The sequence below is a fragment of the Etheostoma cragini genome, chromosome 12 (assembly GCF_013103735.1).
Source record: "Etheostoma cragini isolate CJK2018 chromosome 12, CSU_Ecrag_1.0, whole genome shotgun sequence".
Classification (NCBI taxonomy): domain Eukaryota; kingdom Metazoa; phylum Chordata; class Actinopteri; order Perciformes; family Percidae; genus Etheostoma; species Etheostoma cragini.
The window spans coordinates 19,471,704-19,486,474 of record NC_048418.1 but is presented as its reverse complement, the minus strand read 5'-3'; the positions used below and the strand labels follow the sequence as shown (position 1 = coordinate 19,486,474).

The 14,771-nt window shown below is 41.4% G+C and overlaps 1 protein-coding gene across 3 annotated transcripts in view; it reads left to right on the top strand.

The window, feature by feature from the left end:
- Window positions 1–12,517, top strand: part of LOC117953608 (zinc finger E-box-binding homeobox 1-like) — an 82,726-nt gene extending 70,209 nt beyond the window's left edge. For 2 of the 3 annotated variants that reach the window (XM_034886782.1, XM_034886783.1), the window contains exons 4-8: window positions 61–263; window positions 954–1,083; window positions 3,872–5,670; window positions 6,461–6,641; window positions 9,021–12,517. In XM_034886782.1, coding sequence (XP_034742673.1) covers window positions 61–263; window positions 954–1,083; window positions 3,872–5,670; window positions 6,461–6,641; window positions 9,021–9,901 — 3,194 coding nt within the window. In that variant the 3' untranslated portion in view covers window positions 9,902–12,517. The remainder of the gene's footprint in view (window positions 1–60; window positions 264–953; window positions 1,084–3,871; window positions 5,671–6,460; window positions 6,642–9,020) is intronic. The other variant, XM_034886784.1, reaches the window with a different exon arrangement.
- Window positions 12,518–14,771: the final 2,254 nt, after the last annotated feature.

The window sequence follows — 14,771 nt, the reverse complement described above, 5'->3', positions numbered from 1 at the left end:
GCACTTTGGAAAATGAAAGCATCACCCTCTATGTATCTGTCTCTGCTGTCTTTTTCTCAGGCACACCAGATTCCTTCTCCCAGTTGCACACCTGCCCGTACTGCTCTCGGGGCTACAAGCGCAATGCCTCGCTGAAGGAGCACATCAAGTATCGCCACGAGACCAGCGAGGACAACTACAGCTGCTCGCACTGCAGCTACACATTCACATACCGGTCACAACTGGAGAGGCACATGAGCCACCACAGGGGCACCAGGGAGCAGGTAACACCAGAAGCATCCACGCTGACCCAGGTTTTAGACTGTGGGCTGCCTTACATGTGTCTAGCACAAGATTTTATCATTCCTGGTAAATCAGCCACCTGTTTTACAGAAATTATATATGTATACACACTGTATATTATCTGGTTTGAATGTTGGGAAGTCTCATATTAAGAATTTTTTCTTTGTTTTGGATTTTAATCTAGATTACCACAAATTAGTTTACAAATCTTGTATCAGCTTTACTAGTCTTGCCTTGTCTTGTCTTTCTCTTAAATTGTAGTTGGGTGTGGTATGTGCTGGTTGCCTGACAAATTAATTGACTTTTGGGTCTGCTTTCATGCACTCTGATTCATTATTCATTCAAAATCAACATTCAACTTTGCTATCTGCATATCCAGTCATAAACTAAAAAGCCTGCATAGATAATCAACTGTCAACAATCAACTTCAGTAAAACTGAAAAAAAGGAAATTTTTACAGTTTTTTTTGTAAGAGCCTAAAGCTTTTAGTCTGTGTTAAATTCTGATTCACTTCACTCATTTATGAATGCTAAACAGCTTATGCAATAGAAAAATAAAGATGTATTACTTATTTCTATTTCATGGTCTTCCTATTAGCTTCTTAGCTTCCGGTCTTTATTGACTGCTTCAAAAAATATATATATTTATACATATATATATGTCTTTCTCAGCGTCACGTTACCCACCGGCCGACAGGTGGATCAGAAGGAACAGGTGGAACCCGCAAATTCATGTGTACCGAATGTTCCAAGGCCTTCAAATACAAGCACCACCTGAAGGAGCACCTGCGCATTCACAGTGGTGAGCTGTTGCGGCAGAAACCGCCCACTCTCAGTCACACACACACACACTCAAAAAAAACACAACACAACACTGCACAAAGAGATATATATTTTGTTTTGTTTAGGCACTTTGGGAAGATCAATGAGAGCACACATGTCTGGGTAAGGCCGGGCACCATGGACTGCACGTTTAGTCCTCTGCTCCACTCGCCAACACCTCTTTGTCTCTCTCTCTCTCTCTCTCTGTTTCTGGGTTTCTGTTCTTGGGTTTGGAGTGACAATTTCATATGTAACCAACCAACATGTCAATTTTTTGATAATAATTTTTATAATGATAATCAGTGGTAGTAGCTTTATTCTGCTCTGCATTGATTGTAGGGCTGAACGATATTGTGTTTTAGCATCGATATCGCAATGAGCGCATGCGCAATAGTCACATTGCAGGACGTTATGATGTTGACGCTAAAACTTTTTTGCTGCTTGATAGAAAAGTAAACTTCCACCGTTTTACTTGATTATTACCATCCAACCGATCCCTTTTAAGACAGGTAGCCATGTGGCCAACGGGTGTATGTGACGTTAGTCCGACGGAGTTTGTTATGGGAAGTGAGGCTCTCCGTGTGTAGAAAAGTACCTTAGGCAGCAGCTGCCACTGACACAGTGATGCGCATAGTTTTGATGGGTAGTCACTGAAGCTACATTAGTCTGTGTTTTATGTTCACTGCAAATACAAACTAATTCAACTGATTAATGCCAGGTAGTAATGCTACCAGCCAGGCTAAAGCTAATATAGTTAGCTTAAAGAAACAAGCAGAAAGCTGCTACCAGCTAGGCCAAAGCTAATATAGTTAGTCTAAGAGGCAAGGGGTCCGTCTGTCCCAACTAACGTTACGGTTCGGAGCTACGACGCTACACTCGAAACGTAATACTAATCTACTACAGAAGTCTGTGTCTGCTCTTATGTCATTTACACTGATTTAATTGTTCTTAGATATACAGAGTTTGTTTCTAGTGCTCGTGATATGGAGGTCTGATCAATTTATCAAACTAACAAGCTGGCCCTGCTAGTTGACCACAACCTGACGTTTAGAGGAAGCAACGTGCAGTCACTGTCATACACATTTGCCTGGATTGAATATTATATGAATACAGTGGTGTCATGCTAGTCAACCAGCGTATTTCTACCTAATTTCCCTCTCCAAAAACACTTCAGAAGAGTAACGTTAGTCACAGCGCTGACTTGCTTTGGTGTTTGTAAAGCATTAAAGTTCAACAAAGAATGGTTCACATGAGAAAAGATCCTTGTTCATTTTTTTCTTCTACGTAGATGCACTTCCCTACAAAATCACCGTAGTAGTCGAGAATGATTATTTCCAAATAGAGCTATTTATGTCATCTTTAAAAATTATTTTTTTCTTTTTTCATATTGCAATATATATCCCAAGAGAAAAAAATATCGCATTGTAAGATTTTTCCAGTATTGTGCAGCCCTAATTGATTGGTGGGTGTTTTTCTTTTGACTTTTAATATGGACAGAATTCTGTATGCAGGGCCTCAATGGGATGCTTTTCCAATCCAGTTACACTTAGGGAGAGTGTTGGATAAACAAAATTGTCCAAATACAAATTGGTATGTAAAATGCTCTGATGCCTTTTTTTTTCTTGTGCATTCACTGCCAAATTGAATCACAAACCTTTTTGAAATCAATAATACATGCAAGGTTTACAGTTTACTTTTTTGTGTGCAATGATTAATTAGAGTGTCTAGGCTATATAGTGTAAACACAGTCAGTAGTGCAGCGATTTGCTTTTTTTTAAAAGCAGTGCCGTTTACTCAGGACATGATTTACTGATTTTGACTTCTCAGAGTATGTTACAAATTTGTTTTAGTCAAGTTTCTTATGTTTTATAAGGCCTATCTGATTTTATTCATTCAGTATTTCAACATCATTTGGTCTCAGGTCTGTGTTTTCTGACTGGCTTATAGACTGTTTAGGTTAGACTCAGGTTGGACTGCTGTCTTCATTTTTCATTGCATTGACAGTTCTTGTTGTACCAATCTTCCTCTTTGCATGCTGGGAGTCCGAGAGAAAGGCAGAAGCGTGGAGCTGTAGCGTGTTTCTTTGTTCATTCTGGTGGATATTTAAAAAAAAAAAAAATCTTGCTCTGTTGTTTCTGTACGGCTAGGTAAGAGTATCTCTTTTTTCTTGGTTGTTGTACTTACAAACAGAGCTGCAAAGCGGCGTAGAGGTGGGCAAGGTGGCGTCCAAGTTATGTTATGTTACATTATGTCCAATGTTAGTTATTGGAGTAGCATTATAGCATTCTATTCGTAGTCATAAGCTGGTGGAGATGTTTTCTCTACCCGACATGTCTGTAACACCGCCAAGTAGCCAGCGGATTTAGGGCAGTCAGGTTGGCATTGCATACAAAGATCCCAGAGGGATCCATGTTTTGTTGCATAAAGGTCAAGCATTTAATTAAGCACAAAACTTGTGTGGGCTGGGCCTCTGCAGGAGTCTAAGACACGAGCTGTCTGTTGCAGTATTCTCAGCGCCAGGGGCCATACAAACAAAGTTTAGATGAATAAGCAAGAAGAAGTAGAGAAGAAGTTGAGAGCGAGAGTAAAGGAAAGCAGTTTGCCTGTTGACAATAACACCACATTCATCGTAAACCCAGACGTACTGCCAAACCTTACATTTGTGTAACATTAATGCAAAGATGATTAATTATTAATAAGAATCAATCAAGGGTTAGTGCTTCTTTTCTTTTAACAGTTGTTGTAATTTCTCTGTGTGCCACTCTTAGGTGAGAAACCATATGAATGCTCAAACTGCAAGAAGCGATTCTCCCACTCAGGCTCGTACAGCTCCCACATTAGCAGTAAGAAGTGTGCGGCAACCCCCAATGGCGTCCCTCGATTGCCAATCAAATCTCCCCCACCCACCACACAGATCACACCAGTTGTAATTGCTCCAGCCCGCATGATTATCAAAGAGAAGACTGACAGCAAGCCCCTCCAGGAGCAGCTGCCCATCACCCAGATCAAATCTGAACCTGTGGAATATGAGTGCAAAGCCATGATGGCGGAACCGGCAACTTCAGCTGGTACCAACGGAGTGGTGAATGGAGGGACTGCACCGCCAGCTGTGGTTCCAGCTGCGACCTTGCCTCAGGGCGTGGCTATGGTGGTGCCAGCCGTCGGCCTCATGTCGCCCATCAGGATCAACTTGAACGACTTGCAGAATGTTCTTAAAGTTGCAATGGATGGAAACGTGCTCAGGCAGGTGCTGGGCACAGCTAACGGGGTGGTGACGCAGGGAAAGCAGGGAATTGTAGTTCAGCAGCCCCAGCAGCAGATTATTAGCCTACCGGCCTTTGTGGATCACGACGGCACCACAAAGATCATCATCAACTACAGCATCAGTCCTGCAGCTGCTACCACTGCCACGGGCCAGCCTGCACCGCTCGTTGCCAAAACCAATCCTGCTCCCCCTCCCACAGTCACCACTGCTGCGGCCCCCACCCCCACCAAGACAGACAGACCTTTGACCCCAGAGGTGGCCGACCTCTCCATTGTAAAGGCCGAGCCCGAAATGGTAGCAATCCCAGACATGGAGACAAAGACAGCCACGCAGACAGAAATGGAACCTGTCAAGACCTCATACACCCAAACACCTCACACGCCAAAAGTCAACAGCTCCAGTTCGTGTTTACTCTGCGATGATTGTCCCGACAACCTGGAGGCGTTACACCTCCTCCAGCACCGCAAAGCAGCCAACGGAGAGGCCGTTGACTCTGCCGCGTTGGACCCCTCGTTTGCTGCTCTGCTCAGCGAGGCAGGGGTGACACTGGAGGAGCCACCTGTTGATGACCTGCTCTCTCTCCTCAAGACCTACTTTGCCTCCAATGCCAAACCAAGCGAGAAGGAGCTGTCCAAAATCTCGGAGTCTATCAGGATTCCCGTGGATGTGGTCAGAAAGTGGTTTGCCAAGATGAACTCTGGGAAAAATGTGGGCAAATATTGTAGGGTCGCTACAATGGTTTCCAGAAAGACTGAAACCACAAGTCTCAGCTCGGAGGATGCCTCAAATCACAACATTGAGGCAGAGGAGGACAGCTCCCAAGAAACCTCTAACAAAGCCTCATCCGAATCTGGCAGCGTGTCTCTGTCAGACTCCTCAACACTAAGCCTCAACGCTGGGGACCTTGTCATTGTTAAGAGCGAGCCAGAAGACCCGGACGCCCCGGACTCCCAGGCCGAGCCGCTTGACCTCTCCCTCCCTAAACACATTGCAGCAGCATTGGAGACAGCCCAGCCCCCCAGCAAGCAGCAGGAGCACCCCCTGAACCTGACCTGCCTTAGGAAGGAGCAGCTGGAGGGGCAAACTTTCTACATCAACAAGACCGGAGGGCCTATCAACATTGTCACTACCACACAGCTTCCCACGTTAGTGGCCATTGCTGGTCAGGGCGCAATGGGCTGTCTCAGCGCTATCAACACCACGACCAAACGCACCATCCTCATCCCCCAGCTTACCTATACCTACGCAACTACAGCCGGCAGCACCACCGGAGCAAAGACTGTTGTACTGAACGGCCACACGGTTTGTAGTATTGAACATTATTATTTCTACAAAACAACATTTCATCTTTGGGCAATTCTTTTGAATTACCTATTTCTAAGCTATTATACTTGTTCACTTTAGTTTATTATAAGGCTCCCCATTTGCTGTTGCCTAGACAACCAGCTAGTCTTTCTAGGGTCCAAAAAAAACATGAAATCAGACAATATTAGAAGAGAAAGAAAACATAAACTACCATGTATAAACAAAATAACAAACAAGTTATTCAAAAACAATTTCACACATGGGTGTTCACACACTCTTGGTAGCTCACAAAGACAATGAATGAGGAAAATAAGCGATAACGTTGAACATTGTGATAGCAATATTTTTGCGATACATAAGCAGATAGTAAAGTTTACTCAGTTGTGCTACTTTCACTATTCTGCTAAAATACAACAAATTGCTTGTCTAATGAAAACAAAGGACAGGAAATCATTTCCAACATTATTTTATTAAACTAATGGAACATTGAATTGAATATAAAAGGCACTTCAAAAAAGAATGAGTAATGTGTAGTTTTCTACTGATATTTTTTTTAACCAACACTAGATCGCTGATTGTCTTTGGCGTTATGTTGCAGCATTTTGCGATATTTTTTGTTGTTGTTGTTGATAATGACATGATGTTTAAAAAAACTAAAATTTTTGAAGCCCTATATTTAAACTTTGACCATCACTGAGTTCTTTTTCTTTACTTTTAGGATTATTTCCCTCAACCAAACATGCCATTACAGTATTTGACAGTAAATGTCATTTTAATCTGTTTACAGCAGGGGAAGAGGCTGGAGAGCAGCTTTGACGCTGTTTCCACGGTGGAGGAGCAGAACGACTCGGACTCAGCCACGCTGATGAAGAAGCGGCGGCTGGAAAACGGCGTCTACCCGTGTGACCTTTGCTCCAAAGTCTTCCAGAAGGGCAGCTCCTTGCTTAGGCACAAATATGAACACACGGGTATGCCGTACACAATACAATTAATACATTTCCTACTTATAAATAATAATAATGATATATAATCACATTTATCAAATCTCTCTTTGCTCGGTAATGTAATCATTTGAATAGTATAGGTTTATTTATTTAGCAAGGTTTTCCTTTTTATGCAGAGAGGTAGTTTTTAAGGCCTTAACTCTACATGTGATATCATCTCTTATTAAATATGTTATACTTACTGTGATTGTAACTTTTATTGGACAACTGGCCTATACAAGTACCAGCTCAGAAAGAGTTGACAAAGGTATTTATCCAGATGAGACTTTTGAGGTGAATAAACTTTTGTTATTTTCACTTCATCATGGTTTTATTCAATGGTTTTATTAAAGTCTGTTAGCAGTTAGCTGTGTGCTACACTGCACAGTGGTCCGTTTCAGGAAGCATCACAGCCGCTTCAGTAAATCAGCCAGAATTGGTGTGGGAGAAAATTGCTGCTTGACCAGCTCTAATACCACTATATTAGAGTTTACACATTGAATTTCATATTTACACATATTCACAGGTAACCTATAATATCACTGGTGAAAACTGTAATAGTAGGAGGCTACACCTATCATTTCATTTAGGTGCAATCCTGCAGGCGAAACAGTAGACCACTAGTCCCATTCTGAGGTTGCAGCACCATCATTAACTGAATTATGATTTACAATCATTTATTTATTTGTATTGTCTCTGCCTGGTTTGTGTCCAGGAAACTCTACACAAATGTTTAAAACATGTTTTAGAGCAAGTCACATTCTTCTGACGGCGCTTTGCTACGGTGGCTTTACTAATATGCTCCGCATCAATAATATTGTAAAGAAACTCCCATTTGCAAAAAAACGTAATGCAACACAAAGAATGTGCTGGGATGTAAGAGCATTTCCACAATGGGAGACGTTAGTGAAATAGGAAGGGATAAGGTTATCTGGAAATGAAAATGCATCTATACACAATCCTAGATTTCCTCTCCTAACCTATGTTTAACTCCCTGCGAAATAATACATCTTCTTCATCAACACAAGGAAATGCCATTTTCAGAACAATAAACATTTTATAGTTTGCCTAACATGGTTAATGTTAACACTCTTTTTCAATTCATGCGGATAACAAACTGCTCTAAAATGCGCCCAATACCGACTGAATGAATGAATAAGGAAATAAAAGAGCGCTGTGTAAGAAGGAGGAGACTAAAACTTGAGGTTTATTGAAGAAAACCGGCACCCCACCAATTAGGGTCACAGGCTCAGTTACCATAGTAACCGACTCTGAGGTTAAGTTACCTCTCCCTCTGAAACGGGCTGGAGTTACTTCTCTCTCAGGTTTGACTAACCTCCCTTTCTGTAACCGAAAACCCAGAGTTTTCCCTAAAGCTGCATTCTGAAATGGATGGTATGAGATGGTTCACCCATGACAACATCCACATAAAAACAAACCATAGACACAAAGTCACAGGCTATGTCTTACATACATATCTAATACATAACTTTTGTTTATTGAGAGTCTTTAAGGGCATTCTTTACAACTATGAGTCAGCAATTACCTTGCCAGGCCAGATTTCCAAGTTGTAACGCTTGTTTACCTCCACTGTGAACTTTGTATACCTTCTCAACTGAATAAAGAAGGAGATTCTTATAATGTTATAATATAATGTTTTTTTACAGTGTCAAATTATAGCAGTCAATATCTCAGGATCCCCTTAAAGATAGAGTAGGTTGAGTATTTGCTTCTTTTTTTTACCGTAGAACAGCTGCTGCCACCCTTTTTGGCCTGTGAACCCTTAAAATATTTATACGCTTAATATCAAGATGATCAATTAATCATTTGACCTTAAAAGTCTGAAAATTTGGGGGAAAAATGCTCAATCACAGTTTATCAAAGACCAAGATGATGATATCAAATTGTTTATTGTTTCATACAGCAAACATCCCAAAACCTAAAGACTTCACTTTATTATTACTTTAATCAAAGACAAGCAGCAACTCCTCATAATTTAGAAGCTGGACCAAAGCAATGTTTGGCCTTTGTTTTAGAAAAATAATTTGATTGATTCCTTATCAAAATGGTTTCCAGTTATTTTTCTGTCAATCAACTAATCGATTTATCAACTAATTTTATAAGCTTTGAAAACGTTGAAAAACGTCTTGGGGGAAAAGGAAAGAGACAAGAGGAAACACTTAATAAACACAGTGTTATCTTATTCTATTAATTTATCTCACAACCACCGTTAGATGTTTTTGTGATGTTTTCTTGTTGGGGCCGGATCCTTAAAAATAATCCATAAACCACTCCAAGACTTTTTAGGTACCGGCATTTCACTTATATGTATATTTCTCTGACTCTGTTTTGTGTCATATGCAGGAAAGCGACCCCACGAGTGCAGCATCTGCAAGAAGGCCTTCAAACACAAACACCACCTGATCGAGCACTCGCGGCTGCACTCCGGGGAGAAACCCTACCAGTGCGATAAATGCGGGAAGCGTTTCTCCCACTCAGGCTCATACTCCCAGCACATGAACCACCGCTACTCCTACTGCAAGAAGGACGGGCCGAGTTCCGGCTCTGGACCACAAGAGGCTCAGTCGGAGCTCGGCAGCCCCCTTGGCGCCGGGCCGCAGTCAGACAGCCGGACCACAACCCCGCCCTCCCAAATGGACTCAGACGAGAGGGAGAGCGAGGACGAGGACGACGAGGCCATGTGCATGGACGACATCCGGGTGGTTCAGGTGGACGACGGCGATTGCGAGATCTACGAGGGCAACTTTGAGGAAGATGAGGACGGCGAGGAGATGCCGGAGGAAGACACGGCTGAGGAGGAAGAGACAGATAGAGACAAGGTGGACAACGAGTTTGTTTGTGACGTGGTGGAGGTTGAGCTTGAGGACGGCCACGTGGAGGACAAAGAGATGGAGGAAACAACTGAAGAGAAGGAGGAAATGACTGAAGAGCAGGAAGAAACCACTGAAGAGCAGGAGGAAACAACTGAAGAGAAAGAGGAAATGACTGAAGAGAAGGAGGAAACGACTGAAGAGCAGGAAGAAACCACTGAAGAGCAGGAGGAAACAACTGAAGAGAAAGAGGAAGCGGCTGAAGAGAAGGAGGCAAGGGCTAAAGAGAAGGAGGAAGCGGCTAGCGCGGATACAGAGGAATTGGCAGACTGTGACGTAAATACGGACAAAAGCATCAGGGAGGGCTCAGGCATCGCTGAATCCCCAGAAGAAGTGGTGACAAACGCCAAATAAAATGATGGAAAATTTATTCGGGACATCTCATAATGCCTCGGTTATGACATTTCAAGTTAATTCAGACAAAGACGCAGAAAAGTCGAGAAAGTCACGGTGGTTACCTGATCTTAACGGTCTACTACTGTGAACAAATATCCCAGGTGTGCCTGAACTTAAAGAAAAATAAAACAAAAAAATAGTGACTTTTTTTTCTTGTGGAAATGAAATATCAGTGTTAAAATTGTTTATAGAAGTCCAGATTTTAAAACAGAATTCACCCATCAACGTGTTAGACTTGTTACTGAGACATACCAGGTTGTTTTTGTTTGTTTGTCTTTTTTCATTTGGTCAATGTTACTAATCTTATTTGACATTTTAACATTTTAACCTGTTAAGATGAGAGATTTCTATACCTTTTTATTGCCAATGAAGTTTCCTAAATCAGTATTTTATTGAGTTCTACGAACAAAAACCTCTGCACTACAGTATTCCTGGTTTACCTATGGATACATGCCTCATGCATTGTATGCCCTTCAGTGTTATATACGTACACTAGCTAGCAAGATGTTGTTTGTGTTAGCGTTGGCTAGTTAGCATTACTTTAGTTTTCAGTTTGACTGTTAGCCTTAAGGAAAACAAAGTATTCTTGGGGAGGATTGTGGGCGGGATGGGGAGTCTGGGATGAGACGTCGGCTTCTGTACGCCGTAACCAAATTTGCCCTATCAGGGAAGGTGGAGTGACAACCTTAAAGCCAGCATCAGGGGCTTGAGTTTTTGCAACCCGGCGTAGCCTGCACAGGTGGAGTCTCCAGGTGAAGATTTTCGCCTGGCTGTGCTGTGGTTTGGGAAACGCACGCACCCATTCTTACCGAGTTTCTCCTTATTTTGGTTGATCTTAAAGATTCAGTGTTATTAGCTTAATAATGAAGTCATATTGTACGTGAAGGACCGGGGCTGTTCCCTGCTCCACCCCAATGCCTCCAGCCTTATGCAAGACCTGTGTGCTGTTAAAAGTGCCATTGAACAGTGTTATAATTTCTTCTTTACACGTGTAGCAAGTATTCTGTCCCTCTGTTACCTACACAAGACCCATATTGACTAATGTTTGTCGACTTGCACAGAACAGCTTGTTTTTAGCTGAAAGATGCATCCTGTGAAATGAATTTAAATATTTGCAAGGCAGAAAAAGTATTTTGACCACTTGTTAGGGATTCACTGTATTAGGGCTTCTATACTATCAATGTTGGCCATTGATTTTCCTGACATTTGTTTAGTTTTTGGGGATTAATCGATTCATTGTTAAGTCTATTAAATGACAATAAATAGTGTAAAAGGCCAAATATAATTTCCCAGGGGCCAGGATGGTGCCTTTAAATGTCTTACTGTGTCGGAACACAAATTTAAAACCCAAATATAATCAGTTTACAATGATGAACAGAGTCCTAGCTACACAATGTCCAAAATCTTTAAATTGTAGTTAAAAAGTAAAGACCTTTTGAGGAAGGCGTGGGAACTGTTGAGAAATGCAGTCCAGACTGAGCTTACCTGTGAATATGTAAGGCCTTGTAAACTCCTTTCCCGATGATAGTAAAAGTTTTTAGAAGAAGCGATATTAAATATGTTGAACTTTCAGTTTAAAAAAATTCTGTTTTCTTTAGGTTGAAATATTTTAAGCTTAAGACACTCTGCTCCACCTGGTTGGAACGGAAAAAAATACAAAAAATAAACAAAACCAAGATGAATTTGAAGTAAAATGGAGACAGAAGTATTTACTATAAAATCCAGCCAAACTTGTGCACTTGTTTCGGATGGTAAAAAAGAAAAGAAAAAGCTGTCCCGCACTTTAGAAAGCAAACGTTAGTGAATGTGGTCTGTGTTGAAGTGTTTTCAGTTGGTTTTACCGAACAGTGTTTATAATATTAGTCTGTTTAAAAAAAAAATTGTGTGTCTTCTGTATAATTTTTTGACAATGGCAGTATTAGAACCCTTTTCGCAGATTAAAAAAAATGTACCTGTTTAGTTTTTAGAAGACTTTTTTATATTTGTGTCTTATTTTTATATTTTCTTTTATGGTTATTTATTACACATTGTAGTGTACATTAATGTAGTTTGAATTGATACAATAATATATTTTAGTATGAAAATAACCTCAAGACAAACAAAAAAAAACAACATGTGGTTCTGGGAACTGAAGTTTGTTTTAACAAAAAAAAAAACATAAAAAGATAAAACATGTACTCTGTAAACATGACTTCTGTTGTAAGCTAAAAAAAAAGAGAGAAAAAAGACAGGAATGAAGTGAGAAATAGAAACTTGTTACATGTGCATCCACTCTGCGTCGCTATGAAGCTACTGAATTCTAAAACTCTGTGATTTTAAAAGCATGAGTCGTTGCCGTTTTAATGAAGGATCTTGTTATGAAGCCTCCCTTTTTTATTTTGAAGCCAAATTCCAATGGTCCCGCCACCCTGTTTTCTGTTCTGTGCCAACTTGTTCCATTGTACTGTCAAAGGCTGCATATCACATTGTTCTCCTCCCCCCCCCCCTTGCAAATCCACTGTCTTTTCGTATTGTTTTTATTTTAGTTTTGCTCCATTTTTATGACTCCCCATCACAATAAAATATAAGAAAGCATTTGTGAGTTGCTTGTTTTACTTCTACTTAGCCTTCGCTTCACTTCACTAGCACTCCTACTGTGTTTAAAAAAAAAGTATTGTGTTTAAGAAAAAGACTCCTAGCTGCATGATTTAGGATAGTATGACATTTAGTCACTTAGAAATCTAAGCCAGAGTGACTCGGATATGACTTAATTTTGACTTACTTACTATTTTAATTTTGAGAATTTTTGCCTGTATCAAAAAGCTGAGTAGAAATGGGGGTGGATTTTTTACCGAGACTTGAAAGCAAAAACATCCTAGTATTTGACGTAACATCCTGAAGAAATAAAAAAGAGTGAAAGTAGATCTTGCATAGTTTATTTGATAATTCAATACCAATGCATTGAAAGAATGGTCACCTTTCAGAGACAAAGTAAAAAGAGGTGAGGATGAACTACAAACTGGATGCTGCTCCATTTCAGCTGTTTGTGTTCTGAACTGCTTTATATAACAGAGAAAGTCATATTCATTGTGACTTTATGAGAAAGTAGGATTTTCGTCACTAGCAACACTAACAGAACATGCTATTGTTACATCAAATTTAAAATTACTGTTGAAATCCCAGGACTTGATAACTCTTTATACTTTACAAATCATAATCTTGGAGAGACTACCGTCCATTAAGCTGCACCTTATAAATGGAACAAACCGCAATGGACATTAAACTTCAAGAGTCACATCCCATTGAATTAATTTAAAATTAATTTTGACCTTTTACGTATGTGTGCTATGTGTATCCTGCTGGTTCCGCTTGCAAAGGAGCTCTCGATCTCAATGAGACTACGTTATTAAATAAACGTAATAATGATAGTTTTGTACACAAGTTTTGCTCACACATGTAAATACATGAAGTGGAAACCGGTTTTGCTGAGCAGAAAAATCAGACATCCACGAACTGAGAAAGAGAGTTTATACACAATGTTGTAGTGCTTTGCATCTAAAGCAAAATAAAGAATTACCACCAGGTGGCGCTAGAAGACCACTCAACACCCCTTTACAATACCATGAGAAACTGAAATCTGCGGAATACAATGCATTAAGAAAACAGAAATCAGCACTAATTAAAAAGTATTACGAGCCACGGGTAATAATGTTTCCATTGAGTGCTGAGGAGAATTTGGACATCAATCCAAATATAAATCTAAGAAATGTAACCATTTGTTTTTTCTCCATTGGGAAAACGTGTTATGATACAGAGGAAGGATTCAGGAGCGGACAACGGAGTAAAGAGATCAGGCAGGATTTATTGATATAACAGGGGGAGCCAAAGTATTGAGGAAATCCAGGCTTGAAGGAGCTCAGGTGATGGTTTGTAGAGGAGCGGTCAAAGGCGGACAGACAGGATGGCAGGCAGGCGGAAAACAAGTAGGCACAGGGATGGCACTATGGCGGAACAAGAACGGATAGTTAGTAAAACGACAAAAGTACGTGACAAACTATAAAGAGGCCGGAGCATAATACCAGGTGATCTGATGAACTGGCGAAGAGTGGGAGCACAACCAGAGTATTTAACAGGGAGAGTAATGAATGATGAGCCACATGTGCGGTGAGCTGCAGCTGGTGACGAGCCGCAGGTGAGAGGCACTGCCAGCGGAGATGAGCCTGCAGAACAAACCCACACAAACAAAACAGCCAAGACTGACAGGGACAATGGGAAGGGAAAAAACTGAGAACACAGGGAAGGGAGGAGACAGCAGGACAAAACCCTAACAGTACCCCCCCTACAGGATTCTCCCGGCGACCCCGCCCGGCCGGTCAGAGTGGCCCTGATGGAAGTCCCTAACCAGACCAGCATCCAAGATCAATGAAAAGGGAACCCATAGCCGCTCCTCAGGACCATACCCCTCCCAATCCACGAGGTACTGCAGGCCCCTACCGCATGCCCAACAGGCGCCGGACAGTATAGGTAGGGTGATCGTCGATGACCCGGGCGGGAGGAGGGGGGTTGGACGTAGGGCACAAGGAACTGGACACCACGGGCTTAAGCTGGGACACATGGAAGGTAGAATCTTCATAGAACGAGGCAGGTGAAGTCTGACCGCGGAGGGTTTAATGATCCGGTCAACAAATAAAGGCCCGATGAATCGAGGTGAAAGTTTCCTGGAGGGAAACCCTGAGGGAAATGTTCTTGGTGGACAACCACACTCGCTGTCCAGGTGTAACACCAAATTCTGTGACCACCGTATCTTGTGACTGTAGGGGGCGCTGTTGCCACTGTGCAGGTTGAGCTT